The sequence below is a fragment of the Gymnogyps californianus genome, chromosome 19, assembly GCF_018139145.2.
Source record: "Gymnogyps californianus isolate 813 chromosome 19, ASM1813914v2, whole genome shotgun sequence".
Lineage (NCBI taxonomy): Eukaryota > Metazoa > Chordata > Aves > Accipitriformes > Cathartidae > Gymnogyps > Gymnogyps californianus.
In genome coordinates, this window is record NC_059489.1 from 3,541,583 (window position 1) to 3,561,464 (window position 19,882).

Consider the following 19,882-nt stretch of genomic DNA (forward strand, 5'->3'; position numbering starts at 1 on the left):
GGGTAAAGATTTAACATGAAATGTTTCTTTTTTGTTAACACTACAATAATTAATACTTTCCTGTAGTGTTTTTCATCCATGGCTTTTGTCATTGTTCATTTTTTAACCTGCAGTTTATGTAAAGACAGTTATAATTGTATACATTATTCTCTGGAGAGGAGGTTTTTAAACACGTAATCTCAGTTAAGAAACATTCAGTATTTGTATTTCAGGCATTATTTCAGTCTGTGTATTCAACATTTCTTTATTTAACAGAGAAAGCTTTGGTTTAAAAAGTGCCTACCTGATTCACAGTGTCTTTGGACAGACGTAAGAATGTTATCCTGTTGTTTTTAATATAGTTACTTAGTACAGTCTTGAGGCAGGCTGAAAATAAACTATTATTTAATTGTGTTAAATTAATGATACGTAATTTTTTTCAGGGAAAGACTTGAGTGAATCTCAAAGAAAAGCAAATAGTTAGGCCTAAAGCAGTCTTCCCTGATCTTCTGGTTCAGATTTCTCTGCTAGCCGTCCAAAGCCATTCTGCACGCTGGGTGACGAGGCTGGGGGAGAGCCCAGGGCAAAGCTGGCCGTCTCCTTCAGGGAGGTGTGTGGCTGGTGCAAGGGGGGGTCGCTGATGGACGGGTGCAGTAGGGCAGAGATGGGGGGCTCCCGCTGTCGTCTGCGGGCGTGGAAGGTGCAACTTTATCCTGAGCACAGCTCAGATGTTTTTTAATCCAAGGGGGACCTGAGGACATGTCATTTTTTACCTATTGTTTATTTTGGGGAAAGAAGCTTTTTCTGGGGAATCAGCACTACATGTCCTAAAGGATGTAGGTAGAGCACAAGTATATGTCTCACTAAACACGCAGTATAGTGACTTTGTTTTATGGATTTGGCTCTCTGCTTTTGGGGGCTAATAATTTTACAGAAAGTGGATTGCTTATTCTCTGTACTGTAAAATGAAAGCTTTGCATACGTTACTGGCTCAGTATGTAACCTGCTTTCTAAACTCTTCCCAATTTAGGCTATCAAATATGTTATATAGGGTCCTGACACTGTTTTAAAAAAAAAAAAAAAGTCCTGCAATGTTACATATTTTAGGAGACACTAGAACATATCTGTACTGATAGTGAGTGTTGGGTCCGAAACCTACTATTCATTGGCAGACTAAAAAGAAAGTACAAATACTCAGGTCAATAAGAAGGTTGAACTGCATCTAGAGCAGAAGTCATACATAAGTAGTATATATATTGACAGAGTAGCTGGTAGTAAAAGGAAAAATGATAGGCTAAATGATTGGATAAAGTCACTCATACAATTTTAAATCTATACTTTATTAGCCTCTGTCACCATCCATAGATCATGAGCACAGATGTATGTGATACCTCTGAAACACTGGCCAGAAGACGGAGTGCAGTAATGTAACTATGTCATATATGAAAAAACAAGTGCAGAGCTGCTGGACTTTAAGTTAATATCTCTCAATCATGCATACTGCTTGAATTTTACTTTTGGAGCATTTGAGAATTGCTGCTCTTGCAGTGATTTGTTGGGTGAGACTTCAGTTACTTTTTCTTTGTTCTATAAAATGCAGTATAATGCAAAAAGTAATAATGAGAGAAGAGGAAATCTGACTAATGATATCTGTATTTAGTCGGTGAAATAAGTGGCTCAATGGTCTTAGTTGCACAGATAAAATGTCATATTTGATCAAACCTGTTGTGATTCTTTCTCTTCTCTTTCTCTTAGTTGTAGGTATTTACTAGTTTGCTGATAGACAGGACTGTCAGTTGCGTAATGTAAAATCTCTGGACAATCTGTGCCTTCCAAATCACATTCTTTTGTTATTGATTAAAAAAAGAAGGTGGGAGACCTTTATTTTGCATTTTTTTTAAATTTATTTTTGGGGTTCTAGAGCAGCAGTTACTTGAAAAATCTTCAGAAAACCCCTGGCTATGCCGGTATAGCTTCTGCTTAGACAATCTGACGTGGCATTTCAAAAAACAGGTTTGCTGTGACCTTTGAAACTGCCCAGATGACTCTGTAAGAAAGGCTTCCACTGTGTCTGGCGTTAGCTAATGAGGTAACTGAATTGTGCTGAACTGAGTGGTGCTGTTTTCTGTAGGACAACATATTTTGGAGTATCAGCTGGTTGACAGGCTCAAAATTTACTCTATTTCAAAAGAACTTTTTGATTAAAATATTATTACTGTGATAATAAAACATCTCTAAATGCTTTAATATAGCTTTACAAATAGATCATATGATACAGGGATGAGAATGTGCCTGCCTCTGTATATGGAACATGGTCTAATTGTTTTGGATGCTGCTACATTATAAATAAAAATGCTGTATAAATGCAGCGTAGAGCTGTGTTTATACTTTGTGTATTTAAACTTTTATTAAGCTGTGATAAAAGCTTTTCTTTTAATGTTGTATTGCTGTTGCAGAGTAGCCTCATTTGTTGTGCCTGACATGAAATATGTAAAAAATAAAAATAATAAAACAGGACCTTGCTCTGTCATGCTTAAAGTAGCCATGGGAGTTGAATGGAATGAGACTTGATAAATTAATGATGCTAAGTGCTGAAGGAAAATGGAAGAGTGATGAATGTAAGTAGAGGGGTGCCAATCTCTAATACCGTGATTAACGAGCCAGGCACATAGGTAGTGGCAGAAACTGTGGGCAAGGATATAAAGCAATGAATGAATTTAAAGCAATTGGGTGAATTTGGGACTAACAGTAACAGTGACACATTTGTTTTAATCACTTTTTAAAAGTGTTTACTTTAGGGAAGATAATATGATTTTGTAAATATTTAACACATTATAATTACGTTTTTTTTATCTTGTAACCATGTGTTATTTTTACTGCAAGTCTAATTTGACTTTTTCTAACTGACATTTATTATCAAACTATATTTTTGTTTGAACTTGAACTAATGTTATTTCTGGTTTTCAGTTCATTCTTTCTTAAATAATGTATTTTTATAGATTTCTGTGCCAGATTGAGTCAGTCATGATCAGCTCTGCGGTTTTTTGTGGTTTGGATTTTTTTCACCTTGCTCGTAGTAACCTAGGGGCAGGTGGTTTAATGTTAAGTTGAAGCCTGTTGCAATGCTGCGTGTCGACTAGGGGGAGAGTCTTCAGGCATGGCAATAAAGTAATTGGCGTAGGTGCAGAAAAAGTCTCCCTAGTTTGGGAAATGAATTTGATTTTGCTTTGATTGCATGTCAGAATAAGTCGATGTTAAAGCGGGCCAGACTCTTTTGCCTTGCCCCCCATACACACATAGTAGGTAGAATTGATGGCTGCTCTCGGTGACAGCAAAAACGATGAAATACACAGTAGTGGTTGTTGCTGGTATTCCTGGTATCAGATAAATTAGAAAGAACTTTCCATTTTATGGACCTCATCTCCTTTGTGACTTGTCTCTCTTATAATTTTCTTGTAATGAAAGGATGTTACAAATTGTCAGATAACTTCTTTGAATCAGAAGATCTCCAAAGAGTAGCCTTTCAGTTCTCACCAACTGATTTGCAGAAAATGGTTAAACAGTTCGTTCTCAGGAGCTTCAGGACTGCAGTGCAGCTAGACCCGAGTATAATTCATGGGGCAGAATAGCTGTTTATATAATGTACTGGTTTGTGTCCAACGGTTGAACTGAGGTTTGCCCTTCTATAGGTTATATCCCACACAATTTGTTTCTCTGGAATTAATCTGAAGGGTGTTAGATGCAAAGACAGCTACCTGTTTTGGCTCGAAAAATATGTCAAATTACAAAAGCACCTGCAAAGGCTGAGTCTGCTTTAGCAAACGAGGGCTTTGTCATTATCCATTGCGACTGACTGTTACTAGGCATTATAGCTGGCCTTAAATCTCATAAAAGGGCAATGTAAAGTGTTCTAACTAAAATCTAAGTGGAATTAACACTCAGGCATGATCTGGACTGAACATGAATGTCCAGAGTATGGCAAAGAGGTTAAGATGTTGATTATATCTGAAAAAAGATATTTTATTTTTGTACCAGGTATTGGTTTTTGTTTGCACAACCCGTCCATGAATTTGATGGACGTGCCCTAAATCTGATTAGGATTGTAGCAGCCACATGAGGCTTAGTCCTACATCTTTACACGTACTGTCCCCTCCACTTGATGAAGTTCACAGATTTATTGCATGCCTCTTTTGGCAAGGGATACTTAATGTTAGTCTTGGATCAGAGGGACCACAGGACATTTTGCACCATAATTGTATCTATGTTGTGCAAAGCATACAATCCACGTACAACGCATTGAATAATATGCAGAAAAATACTATGTCTACTCGATGCAGTACATCTTTATTTTTTTAATAGATAAAGCATTTAGTGTAAATCTGAAATTCATCAATTAATTTCTTTTTATCAAAAATCAAAGGCCCAACGAAGAGCAATGTATGAAACGTATTTTTTCCTGAGTGTGAAATTCTCAATGTAAACTGTAACAGAAGGATTTCTGTTAGTATTAAGCAACTTGATGCTAATTGGATTATATTGCCATCTAATAACATAGATTATGCACATTGTAAAAGTGTTACCTGAAGCCATTTGTTTTCTTTTAAATGTGAAAGTTCATCTGGAGGACATCTGTTATTGTCTCCTTGGTTTGTTTCATTTAATGGTGAGGAGAGGTTTTCTGTATGAAGTGAGTTTTCTTAAGGGCTCTTGGAGACATAATGTAATTTCTGGCTGCCAATTTATAAATATTTGCTTTGCATTTAAATTTTTCCATGTTTTGCACTTGGGGTAGTCTATTATGGAAGGATTTTTCTCCTCGGTTTTTATATTTTGTTTTTTCTTCAACTAAAAAACCACCTTGAATTTCCTCCAGCTTCTTCTTGATAGACTATGAATGTCTAAATTGTTGCCAAGATGGCCACTATAGAAGGAAAGATGTACATCTTACTGACAACATTTATTTTCATGTGTTTCTACAGGCCCATCACTTGACCGGTGCTAGCAAAACTGGTTTTCAAAGATTTTTTTTTTCCTTTCTTTGCTCCTGGTGTCAGTCTTCTACATGTTTATCATATCAGATTTTTCTTTCAGCAGGATTAATATTGTGCAATTCCATTTGTACCTGGGATTAATTTTAATAATTGTTTTTGATGCAGCCTTACAAAGGCTTAGCTAGCAGCGCTAGAAAAAGCCTATGTTAATCTATATACTGGGATTATAGAGGAAGACCTGTTTCTTTTCTTCTTCTTTTTAAACATTACATTACTTGCAGATGAGGGAAAATGCACTTATTCTGCTGCCATACATGCAAGCAATTTTCATAGATGCCTGCTTTGTAATCCCTGACTAAACATTGCACTGTAATACCATTTATGAAGACAACTTAAGATCTTTCCAATTTTTTTATTTCCTCCATAGTAGTAGCAGTCTGCAGAGCTCCTAGCTAAAGACTGTATTTAAGTGGTACATGATGCAATGAACAGACAAGTGTCCAGCCTGACTTGCCTCATGTTGGCAAATTAATTACAGTTTTAATCATTGCAGGGACTCCTAGTATGTGTTTTTTGACTGAATTTTGTAAAACCAGGATAGAGCCAAAATGGCACAACCTTTTCTCCTTTGTTAAGAGAAAGAAAAAAAAACCTAATTCTTTATTTTTCACTCTTCACTTTTTTGTCTGTTGCTCTTGGATAGACATTTTCTGTATAAAATGGAACTAGTGGGACTCAAGAGGATGAACTTTAACAATGATGGATGACATGCATAGCAACATTTAGGACACCATTAATTTGCACAGGCTGGGAGCTTTCATGCCAAAGAGAAGGACAAAAGAAAAATGTATGCAGAAAAGTCTTACTTCACCTGTAAACTCAAGAACTGTTAAAATCGATGTCATAGATTGGGCTTGTTTGAAAGTTTGGCCTTGGTTTGTTAGTTTATGTTACCAACTACAAGGAGGACATAGTATTTATAGAGGTCCACAGTGTCTAGTGCAGGTATACACTGCAATGCTTTCTACAGCTACGAAATCTTCGTAGTTGGAGGCTTCACTAAGGAATGTTCTTACCCACAAATGATTTCTGAGAAATAAAAAGTAGGAGTCTAAACTCATCTTCCCTTCGTTGGAAGTACTCTGCCAGCAAAACGCTTCTGTGCAGGCTTTATTCCAAACGAAAAGCCTTCAGTGTAATCTGGGAAGCTCCTTTGCCATCAGCAGCCTTAAGAAAAACACTCTCATTAAAGAAGGAGAAGGAAAAATGCTTATTACCGAAACTTGTGTCCATAGAATGGTCTCAGGATGGGCATACTCAAAATATCCAGCTAGGAGTTGATGTTGCAATGTTACTAAATGGTTTGGTGAGACCTTTCTGTATTTCTGTGTTGTTGGGGTTTTTTTATTTTTTGCTTTGAACAGTGCAGAGTTAATTGCCAGCTATTAAATATTTATAGATTTTATTATTATTCATTGCTAAATGCTGTAAGGACTTTTCCTGATGCTGTAAAGCAGTTGAGACTGATTCAGCCTTAGGAGCAAAGCGGAGATGGCAGCCATGAGGAAATCCTCCTTTCAGGGCTTCAAGCACTGGAGCTCGCCCTTCTTCTAATGTGATTACAACAGTCCTTATTGTGTTCGGATTTTTGATTAGCAAACCTCAAAAGGGTCAAATTCTGCCCAAGGGACAGAAGATTTGTGTCAGCTCTTATTTTTAATCTAAGTGTGCTCTCAGCTGTGGTCACAATGAAGCACTTTTCTCCCCAAATAGTAGCATCGAGTTTTGGTTTTAATCACAAATAGCGCTGCCAAATGTTGGAGAATCAAGAGGCTGTGCTAAAAGCCTGTCATTCTTTCAGGGGTTTATTGTGCGCCGTTAACTTTTTCTTCAAGTTTCAGTATTGTTTTCTGAATTTTTAATCAGCTAATAAATAGCAACTGCTACACTGCTATGGAAAAATGTTGTGGATCAGACAGCTTGGCTGTGATCTCTGCCATTGTAAGGTCAGGATTTGAGTACAAAAGCTATTGTCAGAGCATCTTGCACATTCAGTCTTAGCTGCCTATTTATAGGGTTTTTTACTTTACTCGGAGGAGTAGGATTAGTGACTTTTTCAAAAGAGAAGATACTGACTTGACTATAGAAAAGATACCAAATGCTCTATAAATACTAACGAGTCTAATGTCTCTGTATTCCTTGGTCTGCAAAATTTAATGTGCTTGAATTACTTTTCTGAAGAAGGGTTATTTAGACATATGGAAAAACATCTGTTCAAGGCATAAATAAATAGTGTTTCAGTGGTTATACAATGTAAAAGACCATTCAAGGACTCTGTGCCTTAGTATCTACCATGATGTGATTCTGGCTATGATTTCTTGAAAGCAGCGTTTCTCACATTGAGGTGTAGATTTTGAGATAAACATGTTTGAATCAAATACTTCAATCGTTAATGGAATTTGTACATGCAATCATTCTGTAGGATTTTTGTCTCTGGAGAACAAAATTCTACCCGTGTTGTGAAATGTCTGCCTAGTTTATAGGTACTAACTTCCATACTTCTGAAAAGACAGAGCTGAGATGAAGGAAAAAAATGAGACAGTATGTTTAAATTATGCATATTTTACCCTCCTTCCTGCCTTTTTTTTGGTGGTTAACCAATGTATAAAATATCAGGCAAAAATGAATTATTCAGTGAGTAACTTTGAAGACAATTTGCTCGGGTGTTTCAAATTCATGTCTGTCTTTAATAAAATTTGTCAAATGAGGAGCAGTAGGATACCCCACAAGTTTCTGTACAAGGAAGCTGCTAAATCATGAAATTCTGACTGATTTTGAACCAAAATGTTCTCAGACTTTTCAAAAATCACTGTTTCTGATTTTGTGCACAATCAGCACAGTTTTGCCATTATAACAAAATAAACAGATGCGTAATTTTCTAATGAACAGGAAATTTTAAAAATATATTTCTTAGCATGTATGTGATTTTTTTTTAAATGTAGGTGTTAGAAAAAGGAATGTAAGGTCTTTCTTTACAAATTACAGAAATGCAAGTATACTGTTGGCCTTGCATTTAAACGAGCTGTTGAGCTGTGACATAAGGAACTGAATAAAGCGATGACAAATATAAAGTTCTTGCACTGTGGCATTTGTCATGGCTGCAAGGCTTCTTTGCAACTCTGATTTTACTCCTATATGTGCCTTTTCACAGCTGTTGAGCTTCATCCTGCCATCTTTTCTGGAGTGATATTCCATAGATCAAGTCCTGAATTGCAGTATTTTGTGTATGAAGTGGTTTTGGTACTTGTGATTTGGGGGTCTGTGATGAGGGGGACACGTAGAAGTCGGCATTTACATTAAATACCTTGTAAACTCAGCAGAGAATACAGAAAGCTCTTCCAAAGGATGACTGAGAGCACACGAGAGAGGAATCTTTTACTGTAAAGATGCCTAAAGTTAATGGTGTGAATACCCTCCCTGAGGATCAAAGCAGCCCTCTTAAAACTATTTAGTATTAAAAGTAAGGACAAAGTATTTAGAGGAGAAACCTTTTAAAATGACACATGACTGTCGTCTCTAAAAAATCTTAGGTGGTTGTAATTGCTCCCTGTGTAGTCTGATTTTCCTGAACAGTTCCTCTTAGATCCCTTTCTCCAGGAACAGAGAGTCCTCTCTTCTTTCACGAAGATCAATGTACAGTTTTGAAAAACTCTGCTGTTGAAACATCAATGCAAGATTCCAGTGAAGTTTGTCCAAAAAAAAGAAGAAGAAAAAAAACCAATGTATGTGCCAGTACTTAACCTGAAGTAAAGGTAAAAGAGAGATGCAGAGCTCTAGGGTGTGTAATACCCTGGGACAGACAAACTCTTTGGATTTCCTTTTCACTGTTCAGGAAACACCCTCCTGCAGTACTCAGTTTCCACAAACAAATCTGTACAGAAGTCAGTGGGGTTGGCTTAAATTTTGAACCGTATGTTGATGTATATGGATATTACGTCTTCCTGTTTGCTAGCAATACATCCAGACATATAAATGTCTTTACTTGGAAGTATACTGAAGTACACAGATGCTGCTGTGGGAGGTGGGAAGCAGACAAGGTGCTATGTAAGTAAGTGGGTAAGGGTTTAGTGAGAACGTTTAAGGTGTGCATTTATAAATTGGTGGGTTCTTCCGGTAGCATTCACCGTTTTAGAGGGGAAAACGGAGTTCTGCAATGTGAGGAGGAGTGGGAAATGTAAACCAGTTATTATCCAGGGCCTTGCATGTTGAAGTAGCTCAGAGGCAAGAACAGTAGCTTAGCAAGCTGCATTCATTAGCTACTTTCATAGCGCCGCTGCTGCTTTACTCTGAGATTTTTTGGCAAATCAGGTCATCTTTATGTGCGCAAATCTATCACTTAATAGTTGTAAAGACCTTCATTCAAACCACATCAGACAGAACTAACTGAGGGCAGGTTTGTCTTTACAAATAAAATCTTGAGTTTGTTTCATTTTTGCTGTTGTCAGCAATGAAGAAGTTTGGGGTCACAAAGGCGCTTTCTTAACTCTTAACATGCTAACGATGAACTCGACTTATGGCTGCGATAGCTTCTGAAAGGGTGTTTGGAGTCATTCTTGGATTCTTTATTCTTGGATAAATGCGTACCACTTTCCTGTATGAATAGCGTTCAAGCTATGACAGATGTCGAATTGTTTGACCTGATACCTCTGCATTCAGGGTCACTGCTTTTACAGAGAAACCAGGGCATTTCAGGTGAGGTTAGTTTTCAGCCTTTATCTCATTTCATCTTCTGTTTAAGTGAATGAAAGAAGGATAGTATGAGCTCCAGCTGAGGATAATGGGGGGAAAAAAATTTAAGTCGTTTCATCTCTAGCATGAGCAAGTTGGCCAATAATGAAATTTAAAAAAACTGATGAGAAGTTATTGTACACAAATATATTAATGTAAAATAATTGTCATGTCCCACAGTGCAATGACAATGACATTACCTATTGGTGTTAAGTCCTTTATCACGTTAATGATGCACTACACCTAGCCACATTTCAGCTCCATTGGAAAGCATAGAAACTACATTGTAAATTGTAATATTAAACAATTCAGCATATTGTACTTATCAAGAAGTAGCAATACCCTTTTATACAGTGGGAATTTGTTTAAATTTACTTCTTCCATCTGATCAATGTTAAACTATATGTTGTAAAATGTATTCAAGGTGTAAAGGATACTCTATGTTGGAAAGTGTATATGTTCAACAAATAAATTAAGTGACTAAATAATAAAACTAATAAATTAGTTTTTTAAGCAAGGCATATACTCTTTTCTTTCTAGTACTTCTTTTGAATCCAGATCCCTGGATTCCATCTTTATTGAAATTATTTATATGCTGTAACATTATGTTGAGTTGTATCTGAAAGAAAAACTTGCTCCGTTTCTTCCTAGTCATGAATCAGTTTCTGACAGGATCTTTTGTTTATGCACTTTCTGTAATTATACTGCAGTTTCTTCATTAAAAAAGAATGAAGAAAAAATAGCTGGTAAACACCAAGTCCCTTCCAAATTTAACTGTCTTTATAGTAATTAGGAAATTACAAATCCCTGTGAGTACAGTCATGCAGATCTTCTTTCTCCATTTGCCAACTCAATCAGTACTATTCTATACAAGAAGAACATGAACAAAAGGCAGCAATCAAAATCAGTTGTTTCAATGACCACCTGTTTCTTTTAATTAAAAATAATAATTTAGTGTGAATTCCAGGAGGGGACTGAAAAATCTGCCTTTGAATCATTTTTGAACTGTGGTCAAGTTGTCCTCTTCTATACAAGTATAGAGAAGGAAATAGTTGATTGATAATTGTCAATATTAATTAAATACAATTTTTTTCTGTTTGTGTACTTTCTTAACTCTCTTCAGAGTAATAAAGAATAGAAGTGGTCTTGGTAACAGTGATGGGAAAAGAGATTTTTATTGTTATTTTTGACTGGAATGTCATTTATTATCATGAAAGACTTTTCTTCTACAGAACTTGAGAATCAGTCTTCATTTCTGAATGTAATTCCAACCCTTGAACCCATAGATGAATTGGCTGTATTTTGAACTTGCCGTACTGCAGCTGCTTTCAGATGTGCTTGCGTGGGTCTGCAAGCAGCCCAGCAGTGTTTGCACAGCGCTCTGCTGTGTGTATGCATAAGCTCAGGGCTCTCCTTACCTCTGTTATCTCTGAAATCCATCATGAAAAGAGCCTGCCTCTTCTCTTCTCCATTGCATCCGTGTTGTACAGTCTTAAATAATTTACATAGGCTTTATTGCCTGTATTTTGGCTTAGTCTTTGTTTTCTTATCCCACCACTACCTTTGTTATTGTAGGGTTGAATGCAACTCTGTTAATGCTCTTAACGCCTACTAGTACGTTAAGGTGCGCGCATGGTTTCCCATCCTGCAGGTGTCGGTGGAATGAATGCTTTCTCTGAGTTACTGCTTAGAGTCACTCCAAACAGTGAAACTCCAAATTCTGCCTGGAGGTAGGATTCCTGGAAAGACTCAGTGTATAATTTCTTACCACGCAAGAAAGCATGGTTATGTCATTCCTCTCCTTCTCCATTGCAGGAATGTGCTCTTAGTGGCTATATGTTGGCCTGTGGAAGATTTTTTTTTGGGTGCTTGGCAGCTAGATTTGGAGCTCTAAGAAGCCTTGCAGCTGGGGAGGAGTAACCCCGTGAACCACTGCAAAACCCAAGTGATCTGTAGTTGGCCCTGCTTTGAGCCAGGGGTTGGGCTCGGTGGTCTTCAGAGGTCCCTGCCAGCCTCAGCCCTTCTGGGATATTTTTGATTCTTCAGGCAGTAGAAGTCTTATCTTTTATTTTACTTGACTGAAAGCAACAAAACTTTTCTACACTACAGCTCTGAGAGGGAAAATATCAAACAAACTTTAAGCGTTTGTACATTTTGTAATAAAAAGTGATATGATCTTAGTCATTCCCAGGAGTCTCAGATTCTCTTTGCTTTCCCACGTACACAGCCTCATTCGGTCAGGGGAGAACAAAGCTGGTGACCAGTTAAACAATGACTTTTTGCTGTTTCTTGCTTCTGGGCTCTGATCATAGAAGCCGTATTTTAAGCCCTGGAAGTTATTTCCAGTAGAAGTATCTGGCTCCTTGGCTCTTGCAGCTCCTCGAGGTTGAAGCTGCTTTCTCAAATTAAGATGCCGTGCAAATCACCAACCGATATTTTTGTTACCTCAATAGGAAAAGAAATAGCAAGCAGAAGAAAGTTGCTCAAACAGACGTGGTATCTGAATGGGTCTTAGATATTGTAGTCGCTGTTTGGAAGGTGTTTAGAAAAGCTGGAGTCTGAAGAGTTTCATAAATGAAACGGAAATTTGCCTGAGGACAGCGTGGGATGAATGTGGGATTTGGCTCCGTACAGAGAAAAACACGCTAGGTTCTTCTTAAATATGTTTTATTAACTTGGTATTCGCTTGGGGAAGTTAAAGCTGTTTTAAGTAAAATATATGCAGTACACATTGCAATGGTTTCATTGATCTGTTAGAGCAGCGTTCCTTACGATCCATACTTTAAAGACATTTGGAGGGGTACAAAAAAAGATGTAGGATGCAGTGTTTCTGTCACAGTAGGAAATGTTTAAAGGTTGTGCATTAATGTGATGAAAACAGACCTGCCAGTCTTCCGGGGCTCTTCTGTTGCTTTAGAGGAACAGTGATCTCTTATAATGATTTATATATGTTTTTGCATATATTTAATATATTGTCTCCCCTTCTGTTTTCAATAGAAATTCAAACAGTTAGTACCACAATTTATGTCACTGAGGTTCAGGAATTATTTTTTTCTTTTATCTAACTGAAGTAAATTGGGATGTTTTAAGCTTACTTTTCCTTTACAACTTTTAAACTAGTAAATAAATATATTTGTAAGTGTTTGGTTGGGGATGAAGAACAATCCTGTGGTTCTGTCATGGAGGTAGGAAATGGAAAACTGGGTACATTTGCATTTATTTACACAAAGTTGTTCTTTGTTGTTGTAGGCCCTGATACAACCTTAGGACCTTACGGGTCATCTGCTGCAGAACTCCTTTAAGTTATTTTTGTAATGGAAAACATAATTTTCCATTTCTCCCAAAATACTTTTACACTGGCATTTTTGCATTTTCTCCCTCTTAATGATCACAAAAATAGCAGTTCAGATATGGAAGAAAAACCTTTCCCCAACCATAGGCAGTTTAAAAAAAAATTAATCTTATATCCTGCCTAACGCCTTGTTAACCTGTGTGTTGGTATGAATGACTGAAAACAGTCATTTCCCCCCCCACCTTGATCACTAGTACAGGCTCTGGCACTGACAGATCTGCTTGCGGTGTTGATTTAAATTCCTTCCAGAAATCTCAACAGTTCTCACTGTGTCACCTAGAAGATGCCGAATTAAAGACAATATGAGTATAGTTTCAGAGGTTTTGGTCTTAGATACATGGTTCTGGTGACACAGTTATTGATACTATCAAGTCGCATACTATGAAGGGACTTTAACAAGTAATAATATGATGCTGCTTTGTATATAAAATCTCCACTGATGCAACCTCACACAAAGTGTTTTTTGTATATTTTGGACTTAAAAGCAATGTGATGATTTAATGCCTGCAAAATTATAGTCAGTTCAGTGTTGCTATCAAGGGGAATAAAATTCTAATCAAAAGGGAGCTTTTAGAAAGAATTCAGAAATATAATGCTCATAAGCTGTTTTGTAATGTGTTAAAGCACAGTTTGACATGTGCTGCTGGTTAACCATGCGCTTTCAATTATTGCACACTCCCGTCTTTGATCCAGAAAAATTATGGAATGATTTCTCGCAGGGGGTGCTTTCCGTTGCTGGAAATGGATTCATTTGTGCTAAACAAAGAAAAAAGGCAGGGATGGTGGCAATACTGCTGCAGGGGGGCAACATGTAGTTCAATGGCAGTACATAGATGAAAAACGTGTAGTTTTGGGTGAGATGCCTCCGTGTTCTTCTGCTTCCCTCTGCTGGAGTGCGGCAGGATTCCTGCCCGTCTCCCGGCCAGGCTTCGGAGCAAATCCGAACCCGCTTTTAGCAGAGCCAGAGCTGTCTGTTTGGGCAAGTCACTTCTGCAAACTCATTTATTTATTTTTTAAAGGTTTCTGCTCCGTTTTCGGTTTTCTTTCAATAGGTCCACATAGCGCAAGCCTGTGTACAACACAGATCTCCTGGTCAGTGCGCTTCTATGGCTGCCTGTCTCTGTATAAGCATGTCTCTGCTTTGAGGCTAGTGAATAATATTCTGATTTTTTCAGAGCTGTATGGGGTGTAGATGCCCAGTTGCTGTTCATCTTTATAGGGATGCTGCACCCATATATGTCATTACAGGCTCTGAAACTCCAGTCTATTGTACTGCAGTCGAATTGCAGAGCACTGGCTAGATTTCTGCCAATTTAAAGGTTTTTCAAAGACAAATATTTAAATGTCTGTGATATCGATTGCCTAGAGTTTCCTTTCCCATTTAATTATACTATATTGCATTCAGTTGTACTTACAAAAATGGAGGATTGTCTTAATAATAGCAGAGAATTCACTTTTTAGCATGAAAATAATATGAATTTTAATAGAGCATATCATTCATCACTTCTTAACAAGTGCTTTCCCATTGCTTTCCCATTGCCGCTTCCCCCTTCATAATTTTGATGGATTTTGGAAACAGAAGTGGGTTTTCCCTTTAGAGTTTCACAATTAATCTATGCCAAGTTTAGTGCAAAGTTCAATTCTCTTGCAAATAGCAGCCATTATTTGGCAGTTCATCTGTCATATCCTGGCTTGGATCCCTGTGTTTACTATGAAATATGACTGCCAGCTATGCTTCGGGAATTATTGAAAGTTTACATTGATTAAAAGGGGATATTTGAAGAAAATTTACAGGAGCTTACCTCTCACTCACTAGTTTACCTCTAGCTGAAAAATACTAAAGCCAATGCTATTTCCTCAATAATGCATGTAAGTCACTTAATGCAGATTTAACATTGGGAAGTATTAAACTGTATTAACAACTAATAAGTTAATTGCTGTTAATAATATAAGTAATTAGTACTGGCAATGTAGCAATTATTACTAATATACTTACTTATAATTAAAGTGTAAACTATAGATTCAAGGGTAGTTCTAAGTACATGAGAAGCCACATTAATATAGGGAATAAGATAAAACCTTTTTATCATCTATGATGGGTGTATAGAGATCTCTTGGCTTTCTCTATACGTTCTCAGACTTGCTTGCAAAATAACAATGTTTTGTATACTTCAATTTACCAAAAATAAAAAAATGCATAGGATTGAAACAGAAAATAGGATTAAATACTGATGAAGAGTACACTCTCTTATTTGTTAGCTTTTAAATATTTTATAGGTTCTTCTATTTAGTTCTATTAAAGGGATTTTAAAAGAGAGATTTCCTACACGCAAAGCTTCCATTGCAGGAGTAGTTTTGGCACTGTTTTGCTTTGTCCTCTTTTTTTATGTTTTGCCTGGAATAAGTGGCTTCATGTGTGCATATAGAATAATAACTAATAATAGTCAGAACATACTTGCTGCTCTGTAAAAAAAATTAATCCATATTGAAATGTTCATTTTAAACATCATACAGTAGACGTTTTCACACAATGGTAGAAAACTAACATTTATTATAGAAAGCAAATGATGATTCAGATTATATACATTGAGTCATGCAGGGCCAACTTCAAAGTTTGATCCAACTTGATTTATTTATTCATGTGACTGCTTTTATTTCATTGTTTTATAAGAATGCTTTTGCTGGTATTTTGTAGTTACATACAGTTAGGCGCAGGAGTACACGAGCCTTTGCTCCTGTAGTGCTGCTTTGTAGTGAGTGCAGTATAGTTGTCCTCACATGTCACAACATTTTTAAGCCACACACACACCCCCCTGCTTAACTTAATTACCATGTATATTCCATTGATTGGCATGGAATTATTTGGTAGTGTTTGTTATATAATTTCAGTATAATATTCAGGTTCAAAGTATTTAGTAGACATTCACTGTAATGATTTCCTATAGTTCTTTCCCCTCTATATCATTACTTTATACTCATAAATACCACTTATGTCAGATATTAAACACAACTTTAAAAATCTGTTTATTCAGTGTCATTCTTGGAAGCTGTGGGTTTTGTCCTTCTCAGCAACAGATGTGCTTACCAAAGTAATGTCTAAGTGTATGTATTTATAAGGCAACAAGTCCCCTCATGTCGTGTAAACAAAACGATTTAAGGAAGAATTAGCTTTGAAAATGTGTTTCAAATTGTTTGGAAGGCATATAGTCAGAGTCGATCCATCAGATAACCCTTTAGTAAAGCAGAGTTCCCATGACCCCGCACCACAAGACCCATTTGCTATATCTTTAATGAATAACGAAACAGATGTTCTCTGGAGCACTGAATGTCATTCCATTTAGATTAACTGTGTTTACAAAATAAATATGGTTGTTAGCAGTTTGCGTTTCATATCTCAGGCTGCATAACAAACAGACCTATTGAAATAGTCTCAATTTGAATTCTTACTCTAAAGTCTTTACTCGTTATCCCAGATACTATATAATTTCTATCTGTGCAGTGAAAACTAGTGGTTATAGATTCATCATAAAACTTAGAATCGGTATAAAAAAAAAATTCAGACAAAGAATGCTTACCAAAACAAACAAACAAAAAACCTTCACAAAGCATAATATGGCAAAATACTAAGTTTTGAAGGCAAGATTTTGCCTTCTCATAGTCATATTTTTATGATAATTACTGTTAGAAGTTCCCAAATTTCTTGAATTTCTTGAGAAAGCACATATACTAGAGGAATCTTTTATTTTTGAAGAAAGAGTTAGCAGGTTTTCCATTTTGTATAACATACTGTGCTTTGCTTTTGATTTTTTTGAAAGCTTTTATTGGCAGATGCAAGTTGAAAAGTTAGTTTATTTTTTAAGACAATTTAATAATTCTTATCTAATATAAAGGTATATTAATATAAAGCGTAAACAGAAGAAAAACGTTTTGATGTCTCATTTTGCACTTGTGTTTTTGTTAAGGATGTTTTAATGCATGAAAGACTTGGCATTTCATAATTTCCATGGTCTTTCTGTAAAGAATGTTAGCAAGAATTGATTTCAAACCCCAATGGATTTTTTTAATGAAGAAGAATTACTGCTCTTCCCAACTTCTGATCAAGATTGTACAGTGATAGTTTTGACTAACATACAATTGGGGCTGGAAGTGGTCATAAAGGATATCAAAATATAGATGATGTGCACAGAAGTAAAGGGCTATCACACCGTTTATTTTGGCAACGCACATCTCCAAGTGTTGGGAACAGGCTGCGCGAGTCTGGTGTACGTGAAGTTCTGTGGCCACATATATGTGGAATGAGCCTGATATGGGTGAACATATTGAAGATGTGATTTCTTCCTTTTATATAAATGTTCTTGGTTTTCCAAAGGGGACCTCTACCCCTAGAGAAACAGCAAATGTATTTGGATGTGTCACACATTTAAGTGATTTGGGTGTATTCCCTTTCACTGGTCCTAAATTAGAAACCATTTCCAAGCTGCTGGTGGCCTTAAAATGTCCTCACTGTAAGTTCCTCTGTTCGAAAATCAGATGGGAATGGCAGTCTCTGTAACATATTTACTACATGCCAAGTTAGAATTTGATCACTTTCATTTACAATAATATAGATTATAAATTTGCAACATTTCAAGATGATCCCATCTTTAAGGTCCTGATTTTACAGTCATTTGACTGTATTTCACATTAGCCCCTTAACCATTACTTCCCTCCTCTCCTGCTATATTTTGCGTCATCATTTCAGACTGGTGATGATAACACGCTGTAAACAAGCAGACAGTATATGACACTTTAGCCACAGGCTGAATGCCATCATTATATTTTATGTATATGTACAGTCAGTAAATGGAAGTTTTAGTGTAGATGAATCACAGGAACAAGCCTGTGTTCGCTGAGCTGACATACTTTTTCTTACAACACCAAAGCAAAAGAAAATTAGGAACTGAGGCCGATGTACCTGCACCAATGTAGGTACCACTATAAGCGTTGTGAATAAGCTACATGCTGGAATGTATTTTCCTGTAGCATAAGTTGCCGAGCTGGAAAGTTTTGGGTATTTGAAGTAATATATTAAAGGTGTGTCAATCTTATTTTTTATGACTTGAGAATTTCTTTCTGTTTTTTCCTTCAGGATCCCAGAAGCAAGCACAAATTTAAGATCCACACATATGGGAGCCCGACCTTTTGTGACCACTGTGGGTCCCTGCTTTATGGGCTTCTGCACCAAGGGATGAAATGTGACAGTAAGTGAAGTTTTTCTATGTTACCAAAAGGGTATTTTAGACAGTAAGTGGAAACACCGGGTAACAGCTTCTTATTTCTTTTCTGTGGAAAATACCATTTCAAATGTCAGCTATTTATAGTACTGTTATATTGCAAGTGGATATTTCAGTACTACACTAATATACTAATGAAAATCACCTCTGTTGCTGAGAACATGGTGTATTCAGTTTGATGTGGCTGAAGAGCCTTTGCCATGGCAGTTTTGAGAAAGCCTCTTTTTGGACTGGTCAGATGAATGCACTGTTGAAGACTGAAATTTCAGTTCAGCTGGTAGCCAAGGCCCAATATTTTCCTTGCATTTCATTTGTCTTGGAAGTCTCCTGCTAGAAAAATCTAATAATCAATATAAACCTAACTCCCTTCACTGCTAATGCTGACACGAATGCTCTGTTTTCTTAGTCATATTCCCAGCAAGTCTTTATTCCATTTTCGCTTTTTTTCCCCTCACACTTCATTAATGATATCTTTAGGTTTCTGAAGTAGATTATTTTATTCTCTGTTTCATTCACTGTCTACAAAATGTATTGTAAGATGGAAACTAGCCATGTTGTTCAGTTGAAAAACATGCAGCTGTAATCTGAAAGTCTTGCCAACAGTTGAACATTGTAATCTTAACCTTCACTTTGCTCAGTGTTTGCAGTGTAATCATATTATTAGCTTCTCATAGCTGTCTGAACCATTTTTGTATCCACAGCCTGTGATATGAATGTTCATAAGCAATGCGTAATAAATGTCCCAAGCCTCTGTGGCATGGATCACACAGAGAAAAGAGGAAGGATTTATCTGAAAGCTGAAGTCACTGGTGACAAACTGGAAGTAACAGGTAAACAACTCATTTTGGAGTTTTGCAGGTTTTATAAATTTATAATATACACTGTGCGTTTATGTACCTTGATCAAATCTTTATGTATTAAAGCCAGTGATGGAGTATTCCCTTCAGAAGTGTGAGGATTTCATTCAAAGTGTCCTTGAATCAAGAAACTCTGTGAACTGGTGTTCATAAAAATAAATAGCAAAATGAAAGCTGTAGTAATAGCTTTAAAAACTCAGGAATATTAATTAGAAAATCGCCGCAATATCAATTTTTTGTGTAGAAAGCAGCCCAGTAGGATAGCTAGCTGTTCAGGAAGTTAGCCATCATCTTCAGAACATGAGAACTGCTCTAAACTTTCATCAGCTGAGGAGTTGTTTCCTGCATTTCAGAGTATTTAATAAACAAAGGCAACTTGGATTCAATCCCAAATATTACTCCCAGTGAGTTATAAAATAAAAAAATAAATTATCGCATTCTGTAAGGTTAAGGTTACCAAGATGGGGAGGAGGGAGAGAGAGGAAGGAAAGAGAAGGTGGCAGTTCATTTCCTTGGAAGTGTTTCTCCCAGGATTTATGAGTAAGCTTTGGTTGCGCACACACACGCGCACACCCCCACACCCCCACTGACCCATTCCAAGTCTGAAGTTCCAGAAAAAATTCTGGAAAATGTATTTTGCAG

General features: G+C 36.7%; 1 protein-coding gene across 1 annotated transcript in view; it reads left to right on the forward strand.

Moving 5' to 3' along the window:
• Positions 1-19,882, forward strand: part of PRKCA (protein kinase C alpha) — a 156,708-nt gene that overhangs the window by 83,108 nt on the left and 53,718 nt on the right. Inside the window, 2 exon segments of the mRNA XM_050908590.1 lie at positions 18,239-18,350; positions 19,085-19,213. Of these exon segments, the coding sequence (XP_050764547.1) occupies positions 18,239-18,350; positions 19,085-19,213 (241 nt within the window).